Genomic DNA, 26,363 nt, shown 5'->3' with positions numbered 1-26,363 from the left:
CTTTTGTAATCTTATGTATTTTATTTTATGCACTTAAAAACATTAGCCTGAAAATGGAATCACAGCTTCACTGGACTGCCAAACTATGACACCAAAAAGGTTAAGAACACCTGATTTAGGGGTAGCACATTGGCTCAGTGGATAAAGAGCCAGGCCTGGAGATGGAAGGTCCTGGTTTCAAATCTGACCTCAGATATTTCTAGCTGTGTGACCCTGGGCAAGTCACTTAATCCCCATTGCCTAGCCTTTGCTGAACTTTTGACTTAGAATTGATACAAGACAGAGTAGTAAGAGTTTAAAAAAATGTCATTGGAAAATGTTTGACAAAAAATGAAAAAAGAATAAAACATAAATAATATTACCTTTGAAAATGAAGTCAGCGTATCGTCTATAGGGATCCTCATGTAAGGAGTGACCCTTTTTCTATTTGAGTTTGATGCCGCTGGTTGAGGAAACTCTTAGTGTAAAAACTATCCCCTCACCAACTGCAGATGAGCCTTCTTGTTATCGGTTATTTCTGATTTTTCTTGTATAGTTTTGTTTTTTTGGCACACCGTTGTTTGCTTGTTTTCTCCTCTATTAGACTGTAAGCTTCTTGAGGGCAGGGATTGCCTTTTGCATCTTTTTGTAACTCCATGCCTCATCACAGTGCCTAGCACATAGCAGGTACTTAATACATGTTTATTGCCTGGCTTTACTGACCAACTAACTGATTTTTAATCTCAGGGCATTGCTTGAGGGTGCTGAAAGGCCACTGAGTCCAACACCTTCATTTTACAGGAAAGAAAATGGAGATCCAGGGAGTGTAAATAACTTTTCTATGGTCATATAGCTAGTATATAGGTGGGATTTGAATCCAGGTCTTCTTCACTCCAGAGCTGGCTCACTATCTATTATGCCCAGCTACTTCTGGAGTCAATAATAATAGAGGCTATCTTAACTTAAGTAAGTCTCAGACTGGGTAAGTGCCTCTGTCACTCCACTTTTAATAAAAGTGGGAGGCAGGATTTGAACCCAGGTCTTCCTGACTCCAAATCCAGTGGTTTCCATTATGTGATAATGACTCTCAAAAGGCCTTCTGGGGAGGGAGGCCTACAACCACCTCTCTAGGTTGTGAGTTCTACCTCCATTGTCTTGGAGAGAAGAGCTAGATTAGGTGATCATTAGCATTCTTTCTTGATTTGTTCTGAACCTATTAGGCAGAGAATAGAGATCTAGAATTGAGACCCTTTCCCAGAATTGGGTACTCAGTAACCATAGACTGTCTGATGACTCAGGCCAAGAGTGTTTTCTTGCTTCCCACTCTCACAAAAATGTATAGAAGTGACTCTCTCCCTGAGATCTGGACCTAACATTGGCTATAGAGACCATCAAGTGAAACTCCTTCATCCTAGGGATAGGGAACTAAGACACAGAGAGACTAGGGCTTGTCCAGGGTCACACTACAGTAAGTATCCGAAGCAGGATTTGAACTCAGTTCTTCTTGACCCCAAGTCTTCCGTGCCCTATCCACTGCACCTCTCATTGTCTCCTGGGGAACAATGCCTTCTTTACCTCATGGTCCAGCTTCCTTTATCTGTCTCCAGAGAGTTGGTTGGAGACTACTCAGAAAAAGAAAACTCCAAATCCTTCTCTCCTGAGGACAATCTCTCTCCAACACTGATTTAGTTTTGTTCTTTCTTCTTCTAATTTTCTTTTCAGATCTTGCTCTTTTCTCCTTCTTTCTATACTTTCCCTTTTACTACCAAGTTTTCACAGCAATTAGAGAATTAACTGATAGATGCCCTTGAACATACCCACCCAGGGTATGATTTGAATCTAGACCCTCTGTTTTTATTTCAGTCCTTTCCCCTTTACTTAGTCTCAACATGGGTCACACCTTCCCATTACCCTTGTTTTAAAAATCCTTTGTTGACTTTCAGAGAGTCAATCAGAGAGTCAAATAGTTCAGCCCTCAGTATTCCTTTTTCCAACTAAAAAGGCCAGTTCCTTTAATCTTCACTCACAGGACCCATTTCCATCCCTTTTCTCGCCAGGTCATTCAGGCCAGGACTCTGAATCAGTAGATTCCATTCCTTGTTCATTTTTCTCCTTGCTCTATCCTGAATAACCCAACTCCAAATTTAATTTGGCTCTTCATATTACTAGTACGTATTCATTCTCCTTGGTAGTCCTTGAGATAAGATGATGGCAGGGGTACTAGTAACAGGGGGCATGACAAAGATGTAGATGAGGGATTCCCAAAATTTTTTGGCCTACCGCCCCCTTTCCAGAAAAAATATTACTTAGCGCCCCCTGGAAATTATGAAACTATTTATTGAACTCAGACTAGAATGTAATACAAAAAAAAGTGTGGCCATCACGGCCTCCCTGGATCGCTGCAGCACCCACCAGGGGGCGGTAGTGCCCACTTTGGGAATCACTGATAGATCCTCTGCCCAGGGTATACTGGATAGAGCATTGGACTTTGGATCAGAAGGACTTGGATTCACATCGCATCTCAGACATTATCTGTGTGAGCCTAGATAAGTCCCTTTTTGTGCCTCAGTTTCCTTATATATAAAATGAGGGGGTTTCCTTATGTATAAAATGAGGGAATTGATGGCTTCTGAGGTGCCTTCCAACTCTAAATCTATGATCCTACGAAGTCTTTGCTAACCCCCTTCATGGGCCTCCAACTTTCATCCCCAGGAGTTTTGCTTTAGTCTTGGGAATTTATCATGATTCCTTCTGTCAACCAAGCTTACTTCCCAGAATGCCCTGCTTTCTTAGGGAGCTGCTACGGGGAGCAAAGCTCACAGCCGACTTTTCTAATCAGTCTGGCGTCAGTTTGGAGCCTGTTCACTTTTCTTCTCTAAACACAAGAGCCAGGAATGTGTCCGGGAGCCTGCAGCTTTGGGGTAAGGCTCACCTCATCTGTGCCTGTCTCTGTCCTTGGCTGGAGAGGTCCTCCTCAACTTTTCCTCTTTTGCCATGGGCTTAAAGCTTTGATGAAAGGGACTTACTTGTTCAGGGAACTTTGCAGAGGCGAGCACCTTTTGTGTGAGGCTCTGACTGGGGCTGCTGGTAGTGGAGGCTGGGGAGGGCTCCTCCTCCAACTTCCTTGGCGGGGGAAGGGGAGGTTGGCCATTTGGCCAGATTGCTCTGACCGTTCTATGCCAGGCACCATTGGAATAATTCACATTCCAATCCCACAGCGGCTCTTAAAGAACCAATCTGGGAAAGAAAGTTCTGTATTAAGCTAGGAGCTTCCCTGGGGAAGCCAGGGAATGGGGGGGGTTTCTGGGTGGTGGCTGTGATTTGATTTAGGTGCTAGACATTCCAGTCTGTGGTGTCTAAAGTGGTCTGGGCACTCTGCTGCTACTCATTTCTTCCATTCTTCCTGAGGCCCCCTGAGTCTGTGTATATCCTGGAAAGAAAGACAGAAGCCCAGGGATGTTTATTTTTGTTTAATAAAATAAATTCCAAAGTGGGGGTGGGGGAGAGACAGAGAGAGACATATGGGTAGGGAGAGAGAGAGAGAGAGAGAGAGAGAGAGAGAGAGAGAGAGAGAGAGATGGAGACAGACTGACAGAGACAAAGAGATTGCTTTGGCTAGTTGGTCTGCTCTTCCTCTCCTATGGTCATGGGGAACCCTCTTCCCCTGAAGACCAGGATAAGGGTCTTTGAAGGGCTATTCTCTGAGCTATTGCTTTCCTGACTGCTAAAGACCGACTGATCTAGTTGAAGTGTTGGGGGTGAGAACTGGTAGCATCTGGCCCACCCAGAGTAGAGAAGACAAAGTTGAGTATAGCTATGAAGAATCACTTTTATCTATTCATATTTATCTAGTCAAAGGAAGACCTTTCAAGGAGGAGGCTTAGGTGATGTTGGACCCAACTAAAGCCAGAAAGATATGAGTTTGAATCTTGCCTTAGACAATTGCTAGCTACATGAGCCTGGGCCAGTCATTTAACCACTTTGTGCCTCCACTTATTAACTGTAAGACTAGGATAATAATAACATCTACCTCACAGGGTTGTTGTGAGGATCTAATGGAAACCTCAGTAAAGTGCTTTGTAAATTGTTAAGTTTTCTATTAATGTTGGCTGTTATTAGTTGAAACCCTTTGATTTATAGAAGAACAGAGACCCAGACAGGGGAGTGGCTTGCACAGCGAAATAAACTGTGAGAATGAAAATGCCCTTGGGAAGGATGAAATTTTATTCCTTTCAAGACCAAGAGATTGAGTTTAAATTCCTGGCTTGAAGCAATTTCTGTTGCCCCCCTTTTCTCCTGTGTCTCCTCGGGCATCTGGTTTTGTATTTTGTTTTTGCTGCTGGACAAACATATGTCCCTTTGGCACAGGGCAATATGTCTGTAAGTTTTGACATTTTCTCCTACTCTTAAGGTATCAACTAGGATCAGCAAAAGACGAGGCACTCAGGGCTATCTGAGGCCTCTCATTAATACTCTTAACAGTGTCGATTTCATCTCCTTTCTTTCCTTCTATTTTCTTATGCCTTCTCATATTGTCTTGTCTTTTTCTGCCTTTTCTGTGGCTCCTGGAATCCCCAAGAATTATAGAAAAAAACAGAATATTAAGAGTTGGAGGGAACCGTAAAGGAGAACTCAGACCCAAAATGTTAAAACTATGAGAATTCTTAGAACATAGAATGATAAAAATGAAAGAGACTACAGAACACAAAATATTAGAATTTAAAGAAACTTTAAAACAGTGTCAGAACTGGAAGAGACCATAGAACAAGGAATGTCAGAGATGGAAAAGACTTTAGAACTCAGAATAACAGAACTGGAAGAAGTGGAAGGAGGGAACAAGTACTTATTGAGTGTCTATTGTGCACCAGGCACAGATATTATCTCATTTGATCTTTATAGCAACTTGGAAGGTAGGTGTTATTATTATTCCCATTTTACAATTGAGGAAACTGAGGCAGATATAATGTGTATGTGTATGTGTGTATGTGTGAGTGAGTTCAGCCTTAGCTACTTACTAGCTGTGTTACCCTGGACAAGTCACTTAATCCTATTTGCCTTAGTTTTCTCATCTATAAAATGAATTTGAGAAGGAAATGGCAAATCACTCTAGTATCTTTACCCAGAAAATCCAAGATAGGGTCATGAAGAGTCAAATATGACTGAAATGACTGGACAGTCTTATAGATGAGAAAACTGAGGCCCAGAGAGGTTGTGACTTGTCTAAGGTCACACAGATGGTAAGAACCAGAGTTAGGATTCAAACACAGATTTTCTGATTCCAGAATTAGTACTTTTTTTCTGTACCACACTTAGTCTATGAGTCTTGTAAGCATTGCAGAACTGACCAAACACTTTGACTTACTTCATAGACTCATAGCACTAAGAGTGGAAGGGACCTCAGAGGTCACCTAGTCCAATCGTCTCATTTTACAAAAGAGGGAACTGATGCCCAGAGAGGCAAGTGACTTGCCTGAGGTCACTCAAATAATGAGCAGCAGAGCTACCAGGCAGTGGATTTTAGAAGGTAGACTGGATCATGGGTTTACCTTAGTTTCCTAATCAGGGTAGACTATCCTTTGGAACATATTTACTTCTCTGCTATGTTAGTATACAATTTACTTGAAAGTACTCCTGTTGGGGGACAACTGGGTGGTTCAGTGGATTGAAAGCCAGGTGTAGAGATGGGAGGTCCTGGGTTCAGATGTGATCTCAGACATTTCCTAGATGTGTGACCCTAGGTAAGGCACTTAACTTCATCTCCTAGTCCTTTCTTCTCTTTTGCCTTGGGGCCAATACACAGTATTGATTCTAAAACAGAAGATAAGGGTTTTAAAAAAATACTCTTGGCCAAAGGAGCACTTTACCATTTAGAACCTAGAATCACATCTAGTCTAACTCATTTAGTTGCCAGAAATGATCACTTTTGTACCTCTTCTAGATAGTAGAAAGAGGTTAGATCTGAGGATCAGAGTGTACCTCAGTGGAAACTGAGGAGGAAGTCATCAATTTTGGCTCTTGTTAATTACCATCCTTTTCCCATGTGTTCATTCAAAAGTGAAAACAGTTTTGCTACAAATAAAATTTCCATTAGATTTTCGACAAGTCAACCTAGTTTAAGGAGAGATGAATACTTGTTAGTGAAGAAAAAAAAGCCAGATTTTGACCGTGACCTCTGGGAAACAGGAGGTCTCTCTAGAGGTGTGCAGGTCGCTGGAGCTGAACTCCACACTGAAGAGGCAGGGAATGGGCAGCATGTGGCATCTTCTAAGGTGCTATATTCAGGGAAAACATGATTTAGCAACCTCATTCTTGTCTGGAGTCCAGATACATTGTAGCTTTCTTTAAAATGTTTAAAAACTTTATTTTGTTTCATTTCTTTTGCATCCCTTCTATTTAAAAATGTAGCTAATTCTCCACTCCCTCTCCACTCCTCCACTTCATACCATACCTTGTAACATATTATAAAAGAAAGAGGAAAAAAAAATCAGTTCCACAAACTAACCCCAAACTGTGTCTTGATAGTACATATTATAAAATATATATTAAATATATACAAATAAGATACATATATTATAAATAAATTATGTATAAGTTAACTTATATGTTTAAAGTTATATATATATATATATAAAACCCTACACACCTGTAGTCTCCTTGTTCTAAAATGAAGGGGTGGAGGAGTATATTTTTTTCAACTCTTCTCCAGGACCCAAGCTCAGCAGTTATAATTATACAAGGATAAATTTCAGGGTTTTTATTCTTGTTGTTGTAATCATTGTATATACTATTTTCCTGATTCTGCTTTCTTTACTCTGAAACAGTTTATATGTCTTCCCATTCTTTTCTGAAGTTTTCATTTCCATTATTTTTCATGATGCTATAGTATTCCATTAATAATAACAATTGTTAGCATTTACATATTTATTGGGTCACCTAGATGGCATAGTGGATAGAGTGCTGGCCTAGAATCAGGAAGACTCATCTTGGTGAGTTCAAATGTGGCTTTAGTCACCTCCTAGCTGTGTGGCCCTGGGCAAGTCACTTAACCTCTGTCACAGTATCCTCAAGGGTAAAATGGGGATAACAGCATCTACCTTCCAGAATGTTGCAAGGAGATTTGCTTCAGTTTCCTCATCTCTAAAATAAGGAAATGGCAAAGCACTCTAGTATTTTGCCAAGAAAACCCCAAAAGGGGTCATGAAGAGTTGGACACAACTGAAATGACTAAACAATAACAATAACATATATTTATTATAGTTGCAAAATATTTTATATATTTTCTCATTTTATTCTCACAACCTGGGAGATAGGTTTATTATCCCCATTTTATAGATGAAGAAACTGAGGCAAACAGGAGCTCATAAGTATGTAACACTTGATTTGAACTCAGCTCTTCTTGATTCTAGCTCAGTCAATGGGCATATACTTTGTATAATATTTTTTCCACTTTGTTTTGGATTTAATATTTGTGCTCTGATTTTATATTTGTTGTTGTTTGATTTCAGAGACCCAACATGTTTTAGGGGAATTCTGGAATGTAACTGGGTCTAGGACGTGCCACTTACAGTCATGGAAACTGTTGTGATTGTCGCCATTGGTGTGCTAGCCACCATTTTTTTGGCCTCATTCGTGGCCTTGGTTGTAGTTTGCAGACAACGCTACTGTCGGCCCCGAGACCTGCTGCAGCATTATGACTCCAAGTGAGTGCCCTGATGGGAGGGGAGAAGGATCAGAGATGCAAAGCTGGAAGGGACCTCAGAAGCCATCTGGTTCAACTCTGTCATTTTCCAGATGAAGAAACTGAGGCCCAGGGAGATTTGATGAATTGCTTAAGGTCTCCCAAATTAGGCTTCCTCTTGGCTCCTGGAAGAAGAAATAAATACACTAAAGAAACATCACATTGGGTTTAGGAAGCTGAGGATTGTGTGTTTGAAAGTGTTCTGAGGAGCAACTAAATAGCAGAGTGGATAGAGCACCAGGCCTGGAGTGGGGAGGTTGTAGGTTCAAATCTGATCTCAGACACTTCTTAGCTATATGACCCTGGGCAAGTCATTTAACCCTGTTTTCCTACTCCTTACCCTTCTGTCTAAGAACTGATACTAAAACAGAATGGAAGGGTTAAAAAAAAAAGAAAATATTCTAAAAGTAGGCTGTCTATATTCATGATGATAGTCTATACCAGTGATGGTGAACCTTTCAGAGACTATGTGTCATGTCCTTCCCCCATACCCAGAGACTGCATGCCATGCCCATTCTCTTCCCTATCTAGTGTCAAGTATGCCCTGCCCTACCCTTACTCCATACAGGGGAGGGAAGAAGCTCTCCCATTGGGCTGCTGGCCAGAAGGGTAGGTGAAGTAAAGAAATGTCCTCAGACACAGTGGAGAAGAGGAAGGGAGCAGCTCTGCCCGAGTCCCTCTGCCTTTCTAGTAATGAACTCTGTGTGGTGGTAGAGGTGGGAAGGCACTCACGTGCCCACAGAGAATGCTCTGTATGCCATCTTTGGCCATAGGTTTGCCATCACTGGCCTATACTGACTAAGATGAGAATCAGACGATGTGGGTTTAAATCTTACCTCTGATAATTTACTACTTGTGTGACTTTGGGTAAGTCACATCACCTCCCTGAGCCTCAGTTTCCTTTTTGGCAAATTGGGCTTGATGGCCTCTGAGGTTCCATCCAGCTCTTGATCTATGATCTTGTTCATTCTCTGGGTCTCAATTTTCTCATCTATAAAATGAAGGGTTTGGAATAGCTGGCCTCTGAGATTCCTTGAAATCCTAAGTCTAGGGTCCTATGTTCTTTCCCACCCCCTTCAGCAAAGTATGACTTTCATAGATGCTCAAAAACCAAGGGGAACCCAGTTCTTGCCCTAACTCATGGGGAAAGGAAGGTGGCAGTAGGGTGGAGGTGTGGGAGAGTGCTGGTAAGCAAAGGCCTTAGAGATACTGGATCCTATTTAAACAAACCCCACCACAATGGAAATCTTTGTCAGAAAAAAGGATGTGAGAGCCTTGGCTAATCGTCCATTTGAAGCAAGTGTGGCTCACTGCAGCAAATTCACAACGTCCTGCTTTGTACCAATAATGAGCACATGAAAAAGTACGTGAGGGAGGAGCCAGGTAGCACAGTGGAGAGAGGTAGGGAAGCAATCAAACCAGCAGAACATTATGGAACATGTACCATTTGATGATAGAACACAGTCCTATCTGATTTGTTTTGGAGATGGAGGAGACTTCTGGACTGGCCGAGGGTATATGGATCTCAGGATTTTTTTTGCCCTGGCCCCCTCCAATCACTGTCTAGCAGAGGGGTCCCATCCAAAGTATCAAGTCTGGCCTTTGTCTTGTACCCAGTGGAGGATCTAAGACTGTGGCCTTCTTTTCCTGCTCTCTTTGCTGGCTTCTTTTATCCTCTGGATCAGTGGTTCCCAAACTTTTTTGGCCTACCGCCCCCTTTCCAGAAAAAATATTACTTAGCCCCCTGGAAAAAATTTTTTAAAAAATTTTAATAGCAATTAATAGGAAAGATAAATGCACCTGTGGCCATCACTGTCCTCCTGGATTGTTGCAGCCCCCACCAGGGGGCGGTAGCGCCCACTTTGGGAATCACTGTTCTGGATGAACTGTCCCCTCTCTAGCAGGTAGTATTAACTTTCAGTCAGTAAGCCATTTAACTCTGCCTTTTCCTCACAGACCAATTGTGGACCTAATTGGTGCAATGGAGACTCAATCAGAACCTTCGGAGTTAGAACTGGACGACGTTGTCATCACCAACCCCCACATTGAGGCCATTCTAGAGAATGAAGACTGGATTGAGGATGCTTCGTAAGGCAGCTTTTCCTGTTAGGTTCTCCAGAGGTTAACCTTCCTGCCTTCTTGGGAGGGGTGGTGGTGGAGAGGATCCTGCAAATCTGGGCTTCTGCTTGCTCCTAATAAAGTGAGAGGACTGGATGAGATGCTTTCAAAGATAATGCCCAACTTCCAAATCCTGTTCACTTCTCATCCACCACAGGACTCCACTTTTTCTCTAGAACCCATCACTTTTTTTTATTGGACTTGGAAGCAGGGGCCTTGGGTTCTAATCTCAACTTTAGCAAGTTCTAGGCAAGGCATTTAAACTAATTGAGCCTCACTTTCCTCCCTCCCCCACCCCCAATGATGCATGAACTACCTACTTGATAGATTTTCAAGAAAATATTGAGGGAAGCACCAATAGAAAGAAAGTGCTGGCTCTGGAGTCAGAGGACTTGGGTTTAAGTCCCACTTTTGACATTTATTAAGTGTGTGATCTTGGGCAAGTCACTTGAATCTGTTTGACTCAGTTTCCTCATCTGTAAAATGGGGATAGCAATAGCACCAACCTCCCAGGGTTGTTGTGAGGCTCAAATGAGAGAATTTCAAAATGCTTAGTATAGTGCCTGGCACATTGAAAGTACCACAAAAATGTTAGTGATGATGATGATAAAAGGGAAGAAACTTCATGAGCTCAGAGGAGAGGGTCTGGACTTTTATGTGGTGTTATGATGGGGAAGGATGAGAGGAGCTTCCACAGATAGCTCCCTGACCTTGGCCAATGTTTTTATCCCATTGTGATTATTTGGGATGATTCCTGCTTAGGGCGACTAAGTAGCTCAGTAGATAGAGGGCTGGGCTGAGAGTCAAGAAGACTTATCTCCCAGGGTTCAAATCTGACTTCAGATGCTTACTAGCTCCGGGTCCCTGGGCAAATTACTTAACCCTGTTTGCCTCAGTTTCTCCATCTATAAAATGAGCTGGATAAGGAAATGGTAAACTCCTTTAGAATCTTTGCCAAGAAAACTACAAATGGGAGCATGAAAAGTCAAACACAACCGGAAAATGACTAAACGATAGCAACAAATTGCTGATAAGGGAAATCTAGCTGGAAACTCCATCCATGAGTCAAAGGCAAAGGAGGCAGGGGATACCAGGAGGGAGGGAGAAGGGAGGATGACTTCTCTCTTAGTCACTGACAAGTTCTTTTTTCTCTAGGGGTCTCGTATCTCATTGCATTGCTATTCTGAAGGTAACATTTCTCATTAGCAGATGTCTACAATAATGACTGCATGCTATCCCTGGGGTATTTCCTGGGGCCGGACCTTACTTTGTCTGCCTCTCTCACAGGATGACATTAGTACCTGGGGGTGGAGGGTTGGGAATGTTCTGCATGGAATGAGGTGAATCTGACTAGAATTGATAAAAATGATCCCAGGCCTATATCTTCCCCTCTGTAGTGCTCCATGGTGTCCATTTGCCCTTATAAAGAAAAAGCATCTGCTATCTTTACTTCTAAACCTCTGAGGTATAACATGGCAGAATGACTGTGGATACAATGGACCTGGGATTGAATACTACCTTGGGCAATGATTACCCGTGTGTCTTTAGGCAAGTCACATTGCTTTCCTAGACCTCAGTTTCCTCATCTGTGAAAAGAAGGGGTTAGACTAGATGACTTCCAAAGGCTCTTTGTACTCTAAATCCATGATCCCTGCTCAGCCACTTGTGGGAGATTGGGTATGCCAATTCACCTTTCTGGGCCTCAGTTTACTCATACATAAAATGAGAGCATTAGACCAGAAGATGGTCTATATATAAGATTCTTTCTACCTCTAAGATCTAAGATCGTAGGTTTTTTTTTGTGGTTTTTTTTGCCTGTCCTTTTCAACTCTTTAGCTCAGAGATTGGGGTGAGGGGTAATGATTGGGCATGGCCTGGGCTCTTGAGCCTTGTTTATTAGGTAATAAAATATTTATACTGGAATCTTAAGGGAGTATAAGGTGGGGGAAGGTGGGGTGGTTAGGAAAGCTTACTATTGCTGAAGGCAAAACTGTGGAAGAAAGATGAGGGTGAGGACTTTTCTGCTAAGCTCTAAAAGGAAACTCAAGCACATGATCTTTCTTAGTGTTTTTATTCCAGATTAGTGTTTCTTTGATCCAAAATTCCAGCCCTGATCTTTGATTCCCAACCCCACCCCCCTCTCATGTCGGATTTGCTTCTTCTCATTCCCCAGTACCATTCTGATTCCAACTTTATAGAAAGACTAGGGAGCACAAGGAATTGGCAAATCTAGTTAGGGGTTAGAGAGCTGGCCTAGATACATTCCCCTGAAGGAAGGCAGAGACTCTTGGGATTGGTAGATCATTGTCATTTCCTAAAACTCTCCCTCTGTTTGTTCTCCATCAGATCTGCCATACTCTGACAGAAAAACTTGTTGCCATGACAATGGGCTCAGGGGCAAAGATGAAGACTTCTGCCAGTGTCAGTGACATCATTGTAGTGGCCAAGAGGATCAGTCCCAGGTAAGATAGAAACTGGCCAAGTCTTGGGGGTGTCCTGTGTAAGATCTGGAGGGAAAACGGAGGACTGGAGGGGGAGACACAGTCCACTTATATTTAGTCACTCTAATGGATGGAAATGCTGGAGAGGACACTATCCCTGTTCCTCTTTTCCCCTCCCTCAGAGTAAAAAATTAATAACGAACAATAGATTATTTATAATCCTTTATGTTGACTTTTTGAATGTACCACATAGTACGGTGTTTGGGATCATAATTTAAGCCCTGCTTCAGTGGCAGCAAGACTGGATAGAGCCCTAGATTTTGGAGTAAGGAAGTCCTGAATTCAAATCCAACCTCTGGCACTTACTAGCTAGGGCCTTGAAGGAGTATAAAGTTTGGGTTGGAGATTAGGGAAGCTTGCTATTGCTGAAGGCAAAACCATAGAAGAAAGATGAGGGTGAGGACTTTTCTGCGAAGCTGACTAGGTAAGTCACTTCTTTGCCTAAGTTTCTTGCTCTGTAAAATACCTTAATAATAGCACCTACCTCTAGAGCAGGGGTCGGCAACCTTTTTGGCCGCGAGAGCCATAAACGCCACATTTTTAAAAATGTAATTTCGTGAGAGCCGTACAGTGCTCACAGTGCAGCTCCTGTAACAGCACCTGAAAAAAAATGGACTTTATGGTTCCTGCAGAAAGAGCCATATCTGGCCCTCAGAAGAGCCAGATATGGCTCCAGAACCATACGTTGCCGACCCCTGCTCTAGAAGGTTATTGTGAGGATCTAATATTTGTATGAGATAATGTGTGAGATAATATTTGTAAGGTGTTTTCCAGATCTTTAAGTGCTATACAAATGCTAGTTATTATAATTATTTTAATAATGAAGCATAGAAAAATATTATTAGATAATATATGTGATAATATTGTATGCGATAATATATGATGCTATATTATATAGATACATAATGTATCTACCATATGTATGTATATAATATATACTTTATATTACAATGTATCTAGTATATGCATGTCTATACCATATACATTATTATATATGGCATATATTATATGCATAGGTATTGTGTATATGTATATATACATATTATATTTGTATATATGCTATATGTATATTATATATAATGTCTTTATTATATGTATGCTGTTATGATAATTTTGGGAGTTATAGATCCTGATGGGTCACAAATGTGAAGCAATGATCCCAAAAGGTCCACCCCAAGTGCAGTTTGGCACAGTAGGAGAAAGTGTTGAATCTTTCTACTTCAATAATTAGATGACTTTCTGACAGTTTATGGGTACTATAGCTTGAGAACTGAAGGAATCAGCTGATTGGTGAGCACAGCTGACAGGTTCAACTAAATCCCTAAGAAACTAATGAAGATGGCTGTATTCTCTTAATTACTAAGCTAGTAGACTTGTGTGTTAGGTTTATCAAGACTAATTCATTTAAAAAAAAAGACTAATTCATTTAGGTAACTGGTTCTGATGGCAGATTGATTCAGAATATGATTTGAGGATTAATCAATTTGAAATCTTCTTCCCTAACAACCAAGCTGACTCCTTCAACTGACACCCTCTTTCTGGAATCACAGACAGGTTTAAAGATGGCTTCTTTGTAAATGATTTAATGTTGGTAACTAGAGGTGAAGAGGGAGAATGGGATTAATGTTGGAAAGTGGGAATAGGATTCCTAAGTTGGATCTAAGTCAATGAGTAGTTGGGGAATCTCCCAGATAATCACTTGATAATCAGAAGCTTTTAGATGGCTTGACAGCCTGGCCAGAAGGACTGACCCCTTTGATCAAAGTTTGCTCAGCTGACTATGGTTTGATTTTGAATAAATCTTCTTAATGATGTGAATATCAGAGAACTGAAGTTGACAGATAAGGTTGAATGTATTTCTAGTTGATAAAGATTGAGAGTAATATCAGAATTTACTCTGCCTAGCCCAAGCCTAGAACACCTCCCTCCTTTGCCCAGTTTTATCTCAAGGACTGAGCCTGGGAGTGGTCCAGGTTTGCCCCTGATATAGGCAGTTTCCAATTGCCCCTTGGCTCATGCCAGGCTCCTGCCACCTCAGTTCCTTCTGATTCCAATCAGGTAACTGGCAATCAAGCTTGACCCAACATGGCTGCTATTAGAAATCCTTACAATGCATATACTATTTATTATGTTATATATAATATATGTATTATATGTGTCTATATATAATATGTACACTGATGCCTGCACACACATATATGTGTGTGTGTGTAGGCATCTAAGTGTATACATACTGGTATGTGTCATACGAGTATATCATATACATATAATATTAAATAATAATAATAATAATAATAATGATGATGATGATGATGATGATGATGATGGTAATTCTGCCACCATATACTAATTGTGTGACTTTGAGGAGTTTGCTTAACTTCTCTGAAATGGAAAGAATAAAACTAGGACTGGTTATGTCACAGAAATGCTGTGAGGAAGGTGCTTTGTAAACCTTAAAATGCTGTATGCTGTGCTTTTAAGAATTTGCCAAAAAAAAAACGATTTCTCGTTATGATGTCCATCTTAGGCTAAACTGCTTGATCTTCCCTAAAAACTTGCCAACTCACTATAGGGAGTTTCAGGGGGAGAAACTCTGCAATTATTCTGGCTGATTCATAGATGCCAATTTGGGATCAAATATTTCCCATGATTGGCCTTCTGGTATGGATAGAACTATGGACTTGGATTCAGGCAGACATGAATTTTAATTCTCTCCCACTTAGTAGCTGTGTGCCTTTGGACAAGTCACTCAACTTTTGTGAGCCTCAGTTTCCTCATTTGTATCATGAGGCCAGAGATATTTGTAATCGGTATCTTACAAGGTTGTTGTGAGGCTCCAATGGCTTGTATTACATATATGATCTCATCTGATATCCAAAGCAACCCTGTGACATAGGGCCTATTGTTCCCATTATATTGCTATTAAGTCATTCATTCTTTGTGATTCCATGGACCATATCTATCCATGGGGTTTTCTTGGCAGGGATATTGGAGTGGTTTGCCATTTTCTTCTCCAGTGGTCCTTTTGTCAGGCAATCAGAGGTTAAGTGATTTGTCCAGGGTCACACACCCTGGGCTGTGTCTAAGGAGTGCCTAGGGCTGAATTTGATCTCAGATCTTTCTGACTCTAGGTCTGGTGCTCTTAGCCACTGAGCCACAACTGCCTCAATTCAACAGAGGAGGAAACAGAGTTTGAGAGAGGACTTTGGTTACTACTTGTATGTCCTTGTCCTGGACCCTCTAGGGCAGTGATGGTGAACCCTTTAGAGAGTGAGTGCCCAAACGGTAGCCCTCATGCTGCATGTGAGCACCTTTCCCCAGACAGGCTTCCACAACTAGTATCTGAGGCCATGTTTGAACTCAGGAAGATGAGCCTTCCTGACTCCAGGCCTGACATTGCACCACTTAGATGCTCCTTAGCTGCCCCTCTAGTCTAACTCCTTCATTTTAAGTTGGGGAAACTGAAGCACAGAGAGGCCAAGTGATTTATCCAAGGTCTACTGAATGGAAGAACTGGGATTTGAACCTAGATCCTCTGGCTATGGAACAACTTTCCATAATATTAGGGCAGTTTCTGCTGTTCACTGCTTTAGTAGGGATGGGGAAGGAGGAGTACAGTTCAAATGTAAAAGGAATTCGGTATACCAGGTACCGGTTTAATCTCAGTTATTAGTAATGGCCCCGATTTGCACCTGATATTTTGATGAAAAATAAAAGCAGCTTCTCCCATGAAGTTTGGAAGTTTATGGTGGTGCTACCACCTAGTGGCCATCCTGTAAATGTGCTTCAGCCATGAAAGGCCTCTTCCTGTTCTGTTTTGGTGTTGGTGTGTGGTTTGTGCTTTCACTGGTGTAAGGAAGCTCCAGTGGGAAATCTCCTTCCACTAATCTCGGGCTGGCTCTCAGAGCCCTTTATAATCCAGTTCCCTTCTACCTTTCTAGACTTTTACACCTTACTCTTCAACATGGATTCTTCAATCCAGTGAGTGTTTCCTATCAGTTCCATGAACAGGACCCTCCATTTCTCAGCTCTAAGCATTCTCTCCCATTGGCCCCCTTTGCCTGGAATGCTCTCCCTCCTCTGCCCCAACTACTAACCTCTCTGATTTCTTTTTAGTCCCAACTGAAATCTTCTATAGCAAGCCTTCCCCAACCCCTCGTATTTCCAAATTCTCCCCTCTGTCAATAACTTCCTATTCATATCCAGGCCTAGAGACGGGAGGTTCTGGGTTCAAATCTGACCTCAGACACTTCCCAGCTGTGTGACCCTGGGCAAGTCACTTGACCCCCATTGCCTGCCCTTACCACTCTTCTGCCTCGGAGCTGATACACAGGCTAGGGTTAAAAAAATTTTTTTTTTCTTTTTTATCCTGTATGTGGTTTGCTTTGTATATATTCTGTACATATTTATTTGACTAGTGTTTTCTCCATTAGATTGTAAGCTCCTTGAGGTCAGGGACTGTCTTTTGCTTCTTTTTGTATCCTCAGCACTTAGCACAGTGCCTGGCACATATTAGGTACTTAATAAATGTTTTTTTATTGATTGGTCCATTGATTGAGTTTTACCGAGTTGCCCTGGCACTGAGAACTGAAGTCCTCTACTCGGGCTTACCTTGCTGGCTCTGAGACCATCCCTCTGTCTTCTAAGCCTCTCAGCCTCTCTCAGTTCTACTTTCCCAGAGAAGGGGAAGCCCCGGCTCCTGGAACAGATGCAGAATTCTGCATTTCAGTGTTCCGCATGAGTTCCCGAAGATCATTTCATCCTCTTGTCCTTGAGAGATTATATAGTACAGCAGAGAGATTGTTGGATTTGTTATCAGGAAGACTGACTAAGACTAAACCAAGATGACCAACTTTCCAAGCAGTCAGCAACATTGACTGAGAAAAGGGGACTTAATCCTGTGAGAGGAATAGAAAAGAATCAGCCAATTGGATCGTCTTGGAAGAGTTTGGGGAGGGGAGGTGACCATAGGGACGCCCAGGAAGGAGCTGGTGACTGCAGGGAGGGAAAGGAAGAAGTAGAGATGAGCCAAGGACATTTCTGCCTTCCCTTTTGGTGCTGTCCCCAGCTCTTGGATTGTGAGGCTCCCACTTATGCTCCCTAGATGGTCCCTGCACCCTGACTCCTAGGTGCAGACAAAATCAATCATGGCATTCAAGGCTGATTTAGCCCAAATTCATCCTTTCCCTTACCCCTGACCTTGGAGACTTGGCATTGTACAATCTAGACACTGTTCACTTGTTTCTTGTGACATCTCTTCTCAGGGCTAGACAAGCCTTCCAACCTTCACCCCAGCTCTGCTTAAGCAGGTCTATAACACCAATCTATTGGGAGATAACAATACGAACTAATAATACCATTTATATAGTGCTTTAAGGTTTGTAAAGCACTTTACAATATTACCTCATTTTCTCCTCTCCTGCATTTTACTGATGTGGTAAACAGACAGATGGAAGTTACAGGACTTGTCCAAGGTCATGCAGCTAGTAACTTTCTGAGAACGGATTTGAATTTTGGTCTTCTTGACTAAAGTCCAACTCTATATCCATTGCACCACCATGGAATTAGTGTTAGGTTAGCTGACTGAGGAAGATGTGTAATTCTAGGGATGCATAATATGCTGGGGGATATCTGTGGTGAAAAAGCTGTTGATCTTCAGTCATGCCTAGCTCTTCTTGGCCCCATCTATTGTGCTCTTGGCAAAGACACTGGAGCGATTTGCCATTTCTTTCTCCAGCTCATTTTACAGATGAGGAAACTGAGGCAAATAGGATTAAATGACTTGTCTGGAGTCCTATAACCAGTAAGTATCTGAGGCTGTATTTTAACTTAGGTCTTCCTGACTCCAAACCTGATGCTCTATCCACTGCACCATTAGACTGCTAATAATAATAATAATAATAATAATAATAATAATAATAATAATAATCAAGATGGAGTTGGATTAATGAAGAACTCAGAGGCTGGCTCTTCTTATCTCCTCAAGAAAAACAGGGAACACAATGGGAAGTTCCCTGTCTATCTTTTCCTGCCTCTAATCATATAGATCTGGAGCTGAAGGGGACCTCAGATCATCTAGTCCAACGACCTTCACTTTACAAATGAGGAAATTAAGGCCTGACAAAGTAAAATAACTTGCCCTGAGTCCTAAGCTGTAAGCATTAGAGGAAGGATTTGAACAAAGTCCTTTGACTCTTTTTCTCTTCACCAATCCATTTCTCCTTCTGCCCTCATTCCTCATTCTATCTTATTTTGGCTCTTGTTCATTTATTATAGAGACTGTGTGAGTCTTTGGTCAAGTCCAGGGAAAATGGCTTCAATTTTGGAGGCCCATAGAGAAAGCAATGGTTGACTCACCTCACTTTTCATTTTCCAAGAGGAGCTGGTTTTCCCAGCAGGCTGGTTGGTGGGCTCAGTGCTTTCTCATTTACCAGCTTAACAATTCCTGGAAAACTTTTGAGTGGAATTCTTCCTCAAATACTTCTTGGAAATCAAACAACAGATCTTTCCTGTTTGCTGTCTGACTAGGTATTAAGGTGGTTGTGAGCAGGGACTGAATTAAACCATACCCCCCAAATCAGAGTGGACACCATTTACTGAAGCCATTTTCTTTTTAAATTGAACTTACTATCTGACCTCAAAGAACTAATAATTGATTTAAACTAGGATTTAACTTGTATTGCAGCCTGGTACAATGAAAAGAGAAATGCCCATTGAGTCAGAGGATGTGGGTTTAAATCCCCCTCTCTGATATTTCTACCTGTGTGATTTTGGACAAGTCACTTATCCCCTCCTGGGGCCTCAGTTTCTTCAGATGTATAGTGGGTGTGTGTACAGGTAAATGAGCTCTAAGTTTCTTTCCAACTCTAGATCTATGATCATTTTTGCTGTTCCATCATTCAGTTATGACTCTATGATCCTATGGGCCATCACACACCAGATCTTTCTCCACTGTCTCCCAAAGTCTGTCCAAGCTCATGTTCATTTCTTCCATGACACTTTCTCTCCACTTCATCCTCTGACATCTCCTTCTCCTTTTGATGCCAAGGCTAATTCAATGATCCTAGGATTTGTGCTTTCTTTAATCTTCTCTATCAGTGCAGAATGCAGCTCCTCCATGCCTGAGACTTGCTGTGGCCAAAAAAAATCTCTGATCTGAAAGATCATCCATCTAGAGCTGGAAAGAATCTAAAACTCCACTCCACTCCTTCCCCTCATTTTGCATTTGAGGAAACAAGCCCAGAGTGGAAAAGTAGCTGGTCATAGGTCATTCAGATTCATTGGCTCATGTATTTTGAAGGGGCCACAAACATCACCAAGATCAGCCCTCACCTACCAAGGATTTGTAGGCAGTAATTGTTGGCAGGGACCTCCAAGGCCATTTAGTCTACCTCTCACTTCCCATATTTTATCTAAGGAAACTGAGGCCCAGACCAGTAAAGTGGCTGTCCAAAAGTTGCATTACTATCAAGTATCAGGATTTGAACCCAGGGCCTTTCCACTGTACTGCATTCTCCCCAAATTCAAGCTTGTTGGACAAGCTCCTGGTCATGAGCCTCCCTCAACCCCATTTGGCTGGTTCTTGGACAATAGGCGCACAATCCAAAGATCCCATACTAAAATTTCTTTGGCAAAAAAGGAGCATCTAGAACTGGTCCAACTTCAGAGCAGAGGACCAGGGCAGCTAGGGTGCCAATGGGGAGGCATCCAAGTAGGACATCAGTGGATCATTCCAAACCAAAGCAAAATGAGGACTCTTAAATAGCGTTTGTTTTTATTTTATTTTTTTAAAAAATTCTTGCTTCTGTCTCAGAATCAATATTAAGTATTGATTCAAGGCAGAAGAGCAGTGAGGGCTAGGCAATTGGAATTAAGCAACTTGCCCAGAGTCACACAGCTGGGAAGTGTCTGAGACCAGATTTGAACCTAGGACCTCCCATCTCCAGGCCTGCCCTTCCGCCAGTGAGTCACTTAACTGCCCCTAAAATAGTATTTGAATTGAATCTTAGTAGATATTCCCTTTATTGGAGTAGCCTTTGATCCCATGGATGTGCCTCCAATAGAACTTCCAAAAAGATGTCTTGAATAAATGGTAAAATGAAAAGAATGTTGGCTTTGGATGCAGAAGACCTGGGTTCAAATTTTGGCTTCTGTTTTTAAAAAAAATTACTTATATTACCTAGGGTGCATCATTTTATTTCTCTGGACCCAAATTTCTCCCTCTGGCTAATGAGGGAGTTGAAGTTATTGACCTCTAAGATTCCTTCAAGCCCTGTAGGTGATTAAACACTTAATATATGCAAAGTTGTAGTAGCACAGATTTATAGCACAAGGAATTTTGGAGGCCATCAAATGACCTCCAAGTAAAAGAGGAACAAAGGCCCTGGGGTAAATGGACAATAACTCAAATGTGAGAGAGTGAAGGATTGAGCAATAGCAAGAAGAGAAAAAGGGGTGGTAAATTGGGAAGAGTCAGAAGACACCAGTTCAAATTCTTCCTCTGATGCTTGCTACTTTTGGCAAGACTTGATACTTTTCTGGGCCAAATATCCCTTTGTTTTATAAATGAGGAAACTGAAGCTTATAGAGGTTGTTTTGCCCAGGGTCACACAGATAATGAATCTCAGAGATGAGGGGCAGTATGGCCTTGTGAGTAGTGGGAATGGTGGAGAGTGTTTCCACACCGGGAGCTCTTTTTACTGATAAAACCTTGGGTCTGGATCACACTCCCCTTCCTATTCCCTGCAAAGAAAAGAAGTACAAGGTGATGCTGTGGGACCATAGATTGAGAGCTAGAAGAGACCTTAGATGCTAGCTTATCAAGCCCCTCTTTTTGTAGATTAGAAAACCAAGGCATAACTGGTAAAGTGACTTGCCCAGGATCACACAGATAGTCAGAGTGAGCAGTAGAATTTGAATTCAAGTCTTCTTGCTACCAAGCCCAATTCTATTCCCATTGGATAACCTTGCCTCAGCAATACAATGGGTGTTTGGCAAGGATAGAATAATGAATGTCATAATAGCTAATATTTATATTGTTATTGTTGAGTCATTTCATTAATGTCTGACTCTTTATGAGTTTGGGGGCTTTCTCAGCAAAGATGTCGGAGTAATTTGCTATTTCTTTCTCTAGCTCACTTAAAGGTGAAGAAACTGAGGCTCACAGGATTAAATAATTTCCCCCCAGGGTCACAGAGCTGTCTTATGGGGAAAACCAGGGGAGTTAACTTAAATATTATATGTGGGTTCAGAAGGGTGAGTAGGAGACAGGAATGGACAATAGGTGGGGCCAAACAAGTTAGGGAAACTGGGTTTAGCTGTTAAGGGAAATGACTGATGACAGAAGTGACAGTTAGGCCCTAACTGTCACCCTGCCCCACCTAGACGAGGGGTCTGTGAAAGCCAGCAAGCTATGACAAGAGGGCTTGTAAACAAATTTAATTAAGGGAACTATGGTCTAAACTAAGGATGGGAATAGGGGTTTCTATACTTCCAGACTATGGGCAAACCACAGGGTCAGGGGAGGGACTTATCTACACTGAACTAAACCTAAAGCAGGACAGGGCACAATGGAGATCGGGAAGGAAAGTGGGATATCCTCACTGCAGAGTCCTGTCACAATCCAGCGATGGTACAGCTTTCCCAGGTCTTCAGCCAGAACACCTTCAATTGGGTAAGTCAGGGAGCTAAACCAACCTGAGCTCACCAGCAACTCAGGTTAGATTTCATAGTCTCTACCTAACCTCCCATAGACAAAATCCTCCTTCTGGATATTAGGAAATCAGGGTACAAACTCTACTTCCTCTGAGGTCTCCCAGGATCAGTTACAACTTGTCCCAACCACCATGGAGTCCATCTCAGAGAGAGAAGCCATACTTTCTGCTTCCCCATTCCATTTGGAATTCTCCATCCCTGCCTGCTAGGTCTCCTAAGTAATAATTTAGCAATCTTCCTCACAACAGCTCGCAAGAGTATGAGGTTGAATTTGGACTCAGGTCTTCCAGGGTGCTAGAATTTATATAGCACTTCAAAGTGCTCCAAACTTTGTAAAGCACTTTATATATATTTTCTCATCTAGATTATTATTATTATTATTATTATTATTGTTATATTTCATTTTATCCTCAAAATAACCTTGGGAGGTAGGTGCTATTATTATCCCCATTTTGCAGATGATCTTCTAAAATTACTTTTATATTGCGTGTGTTTGCATATATATCATTAACCAAAGTAGACTGTAGAGTCCTTGAGGGCAAGCCATTATTTTTGTCTTTTTATCCAATCTGCCTTTCATGATGCCATAGTGGGTGCTTGATGGGAATGCTTGTTGACCGAACTTCAAAGTGAATAGAAAATTTCAAAAATGTTTTTCTCTCCACAGAGTGGATGATGTTGTGAGATCAATGTATCCTCCGCTGGACCCTAAGTTGCTGGATGCCCGGTGAGGAAGCACTTTGTGACTTGAGCCGGAGGGCAATGAAACAGCCATGCAGGCAACTGGGTAGTGAGTCAGTCAATGAGTCAACCACCCTATCACTGATCAATCTGACTGATTGGTCATATGGTGACCTCTCTTCTTCCTACAGTCTGAGTCCATCCCCGGGAGGCAATGAGGCACTAACGTCATCATGTATTTAATCTTGATTCAGGGGGGAGCTCCTTCAGGCAATGTCCCAGCAACAGGAATGACATCTTTCTACATTCCTAAGGCCATTTCAGCCTTGTGGTGCATCCTGTGAGGGTAGAGTTGGTTCTTAGAATTCAGGGTTGAATTGCTTGAGTTTGGGGATCTTATGGAATCCAAACTTCCTTGGGGCTAGCCAGTCATTTTGTTGTGGCTTATGGGTGAGATAACCTCATTCTGGTGACCTTGGAGGTAGACAGAACCAGCCTTAGGTTTGATATTTAATATCTAAAAATAGGTTCATACCAGATCATGTCTCTATCCACAAACACTCTAACCCATTTAGTGCTTAGTATAGTGCCTTATATGGAGATACTTAATAAATGTTAATTAATCTATTGATTGAACTATGTTGGCTAGCCTACAGACACCAAGCACTTGCCTGTCTCGGTTCTTGTCCTGCTGACAATCTGGGACATATAATCCTAGAATGATAGCTTTATAGCTGGGAAGGGTCTCAGAGGGCATCTAGTCCAACCCTTTCATTTTAGAGATGCAAAAACTAAGACCCAGAGAGGCTGACTTAGCCAAGGTCACATAAGCAGTTAGTGACAGATCCAGCCAAACTTAGATCCCATGACTCCAAAGTTAGCATTCATTTCATTTCCCCTTTTTGGCTTAGGACTAGAGTTTGGCCAAGTCAGTACCAAATGGTGGCAGCAAATGATTCTGCCATCATTATCCCTCTCCATACCCATTATAAACCCCAAAGCTACACACTTCCCTCTTCTGGCATCTCCTGGGCTTCCCTTATGACAGAGGTACCACCAGCTAAATCCAAGTCTTGACACTGAGGATGTACCTAGCTTGCATTTTCTGATAATGGATCTAAATTGATTTTGAAGCCTTTAAATCCATTTTTTTCCTATTGACCTAGCATGACTTCTTCAGAGTTGCTTCATCTCTATTTCTTTTTAATATTTTATTTTTTCCCCAATTACATGTAAAACCAATTTTTAACATTAATTAAAAAGTTTTAATTTCCAAATTCTCTCCCTCCCTTTCCCTCCTCTTCCCTTACATGTGTAATCATGTAAAGCATTTTTTCCATATTAGTCATTTTGTGGAAGAGAACTCCATCAAAACTCCTTCCCCAAAATGAAGGGAAAAAAAGTACAATATAGTATCTTTCAGTCTTTTCATCTCCTCTTTTTGATGGCTCCTCAGATAGTAAATGTCAGAGGTGAGGGGAAGAATGTCAAGCCTGGAGCCAGGAAGACTCATCTTCCTGAATTCAAATCTCTGGCCTCAGACACTTATTAGCTAAATGACACTAGTCATATCACTTAGTCCCCTTTGCCTCAGTTTCCTCACCTGTCAAATGAGCAGGAGAAAGAAATGGCAAATCACTCCAGTACCTTTACCAAAAAAATCCCAAATGGGGCCACGAAGAGTCAGATATATCTGAAAATAACAACAACGACATATAACTGAAAATAACTCAACAAGAAGAAGATACAGTGCTGAATTCAGAACCAAAGGACCAGGGTTCACATCCCAGATTCTGCCACTTTTTCCTGTGGGTTGGTCAAGAGAGGCAGCATAGTGGTACAGTAGATTTGAGTATTAGATTGGTGTCAAAAAGAGCTGCATTTAAATCCTGCCTCAGAGATTTACTAAAACATGTGATCCTGGGCAAATCATTTCACTCTGCCTCAGTTTCCTCATCTATAAAATGAGGATAATAATAGCACTTACCTCATAGGGCAATTTAAATGAACATATGTAAAGCACTTTGTAATCCTTAAAGTGCAATATACATACTAGCTAATAATATTAAAAACAACAACAGTAATCTAAGCTCTCTTAGTAGGTAACCTAATCCTGTTGTCTTTTTCCAGCACAACTGCCCTCCTTCTGTCTGTCAGTCACCTGGTGCTGGTGACCAGGAATGCCTGCCACCTGACTGGGGGTCTGGATTGGATTGACCAGTCACTCTCAGCAGCTGAGGAGCATATGGAAGTTCTCCGGGAAGCAGCTTTGGCTTCTGAGCCAGAGAGGGGTATCCTGGGTGCTGAGGGCTTTCTACAGGAGCAGTCTGCCATCTAGCTATGGCTGGCCACCACAAGGAGGCAGACTTCTGGTCCTCCATTGAATTTTTTTTTCCCTATAGGATTGATTGACTTGTCCATCTCTCAAGTGAAGCTATTTGTGCATAGATGAGTAGGGCAGCAGGGGCTGGCTGGCCACAGGGGGCAGACCTCTGGCACGCCACTGAATCTTCTGTGGTTTTGTTTTCCCCCTATAGGATTAGTTTGTCCATCTGTCAAGTGTAGCTCTTTATGCATAGATGATTAAGGTATCTCATGGCATCTCTGCTATAGCAACTGTCGGGGGCCCGTGGTTCCTCTGTCTGAAATTTGCTATCATACTTAGGATTTGGGGGTTGGAGGTGATCATTTCTTCTTGCACCCTATGCTTACACATTGGGCACATTACTACCATCTGGAGCATCACACCATGGCAATGGCTTTGTGGTCTGGACAATTAGATCTAGCTAACGGAGTTTCTTTGATTAATTATAACATATAATTCTAGAAATGTGGAAAGAGGGGCCCCTCTCTCTCCTGATAAGCTTGGCAAAGTTGGTGGAGTCGTTGGGCTGTAGGCGACTCAGACTCAAAACTCCAAGGGCTTGATGTTTCAGAGACATAGGATGGAGAATTAGTCATAACAGAATGACTAGAGCATTGGCTTTGAAGCCAGAAGTAAGTCCCCCCTCTAATATCAGCAGACTGGGTGACTCTGGGAAGGTCACTTAACATCTCACTGTCCTAAGCAGTTTCCAAGATTAGAAATTGCCGAGCAGTTTCTAACCAGCTTTGGTGGAGGGAATTTTCTTGCAGAGAGTCTCCTATACCAGTGAAAGAGGGAAAGCAATAAAGGATTTATTAAATACCTACTATCTGCTAGGCAGGCACTCTGCTAAGGAATATACAAGAAAGACATAGGTTCAGTTAAAAAACTTTATTCAAAACCACTAAAACTACATATATATATATATATCCCTTACCATCTGTCTTAGGATCCATACAGGAATCAGTTCCAAGACAGAAGATCAGCAAGAACTAGGCAATTGGAGTTAAGTGACTTACCCAGGGTCCCACAGCTAAGAAGTGAATAAAGCCAGATTTGAACTTAAGACCTCCTGATTCCAGACCTGGCATTCCATCCAAGGAGTCACCTTGATGCCCTCCCAACATATATATCTTAAAGCTGAGCTTCTGACTGCCTTATCTCTATTCAGAAATCAAGGTGAAGCTATAGAGGGCTGAATCACGTTGCCTTTCCAGGACTCTTTCCTTCTTTGTAACAAGAGAGGAACTGGACTAGATGGTCTCTA

The 26,363-nt window shown here is 41.9% G+C and overlaps 1 protein-coding gene across 1 annotated transcript; it reads left to right on the top strand.

The window, feature by feature from the left end:
- Window positions 1-7,548: 7,548 nt before the first annotated feature.
- Window positions 7,549-25,069, top strand: TMEM98 (transmembrane protein 98). The gene is made up of 6 exons (XM_044676284.1): window positions 7,549-7,679; window positions 9,674-9,805; window positions 10,991-11,024; window positions 12,182-12,297; window positions 22,718-22,777; window positions 24,862-25,069. The coding sequence occupies exons 1-6, from the start codon at window positions 7,549-7,551 to the stop codon at window positions 25,067-25,069; spliced, it is 681 nt and encodes a 226-aa protein (XP_044532219.1).
- The last annotated feature ends 1,294 nt before the right edge of the window (window positions 25,070-26,363 follow it).

This window comes from Gracilinanus agilis, chromosome 4 (genome assembly GCF_016433145.1).
Source record: "Gracilinanus agilis isolate LMUSP501 chromosome 4, AgileGrace, whole genome shotgun sequence".
In the NCBI taxonomy this organism is placed as follows: Eukaryota; Metazoa; Chordata; class Mammalia; order Didelphimorphia; family Didelphidae; genus Gracilinanus; species Gracilinanus agilis.
The sequence above is the reverse complement of the archived record's forward strand: the minus strand, read 5'-3'. Positions and strand labels throughout refer to the sequence as shown.

What these genes read in the sequence shown, in the direction of transcription:
- TMEM98 (XM_044676284.1), top strand. Translation starts at nt 7,549, where the DNA reads ATGGAAACTGTTGTGATTGTCGCCATTGGTGTGCTAGCCACCATTTTT. An exon ending in ATTGCATTGCTATTCTGAAG is followed by an intron (nt 11,025 to 12,181) that starts GTAACATTTCTC and finishes GTTCTCCATCAG; the next exon opens with ATCTGCCATACTCTGACAGA. An exon ending in GCCAAGAGGATCAGTCCCAG is followed by an intron (nt 12,298 to 22,717) that starts GTAAGATAGAAA and finishes TTCTCTCCACAG; the next exon opens with AGTGGATGATGTTGTGAGAT.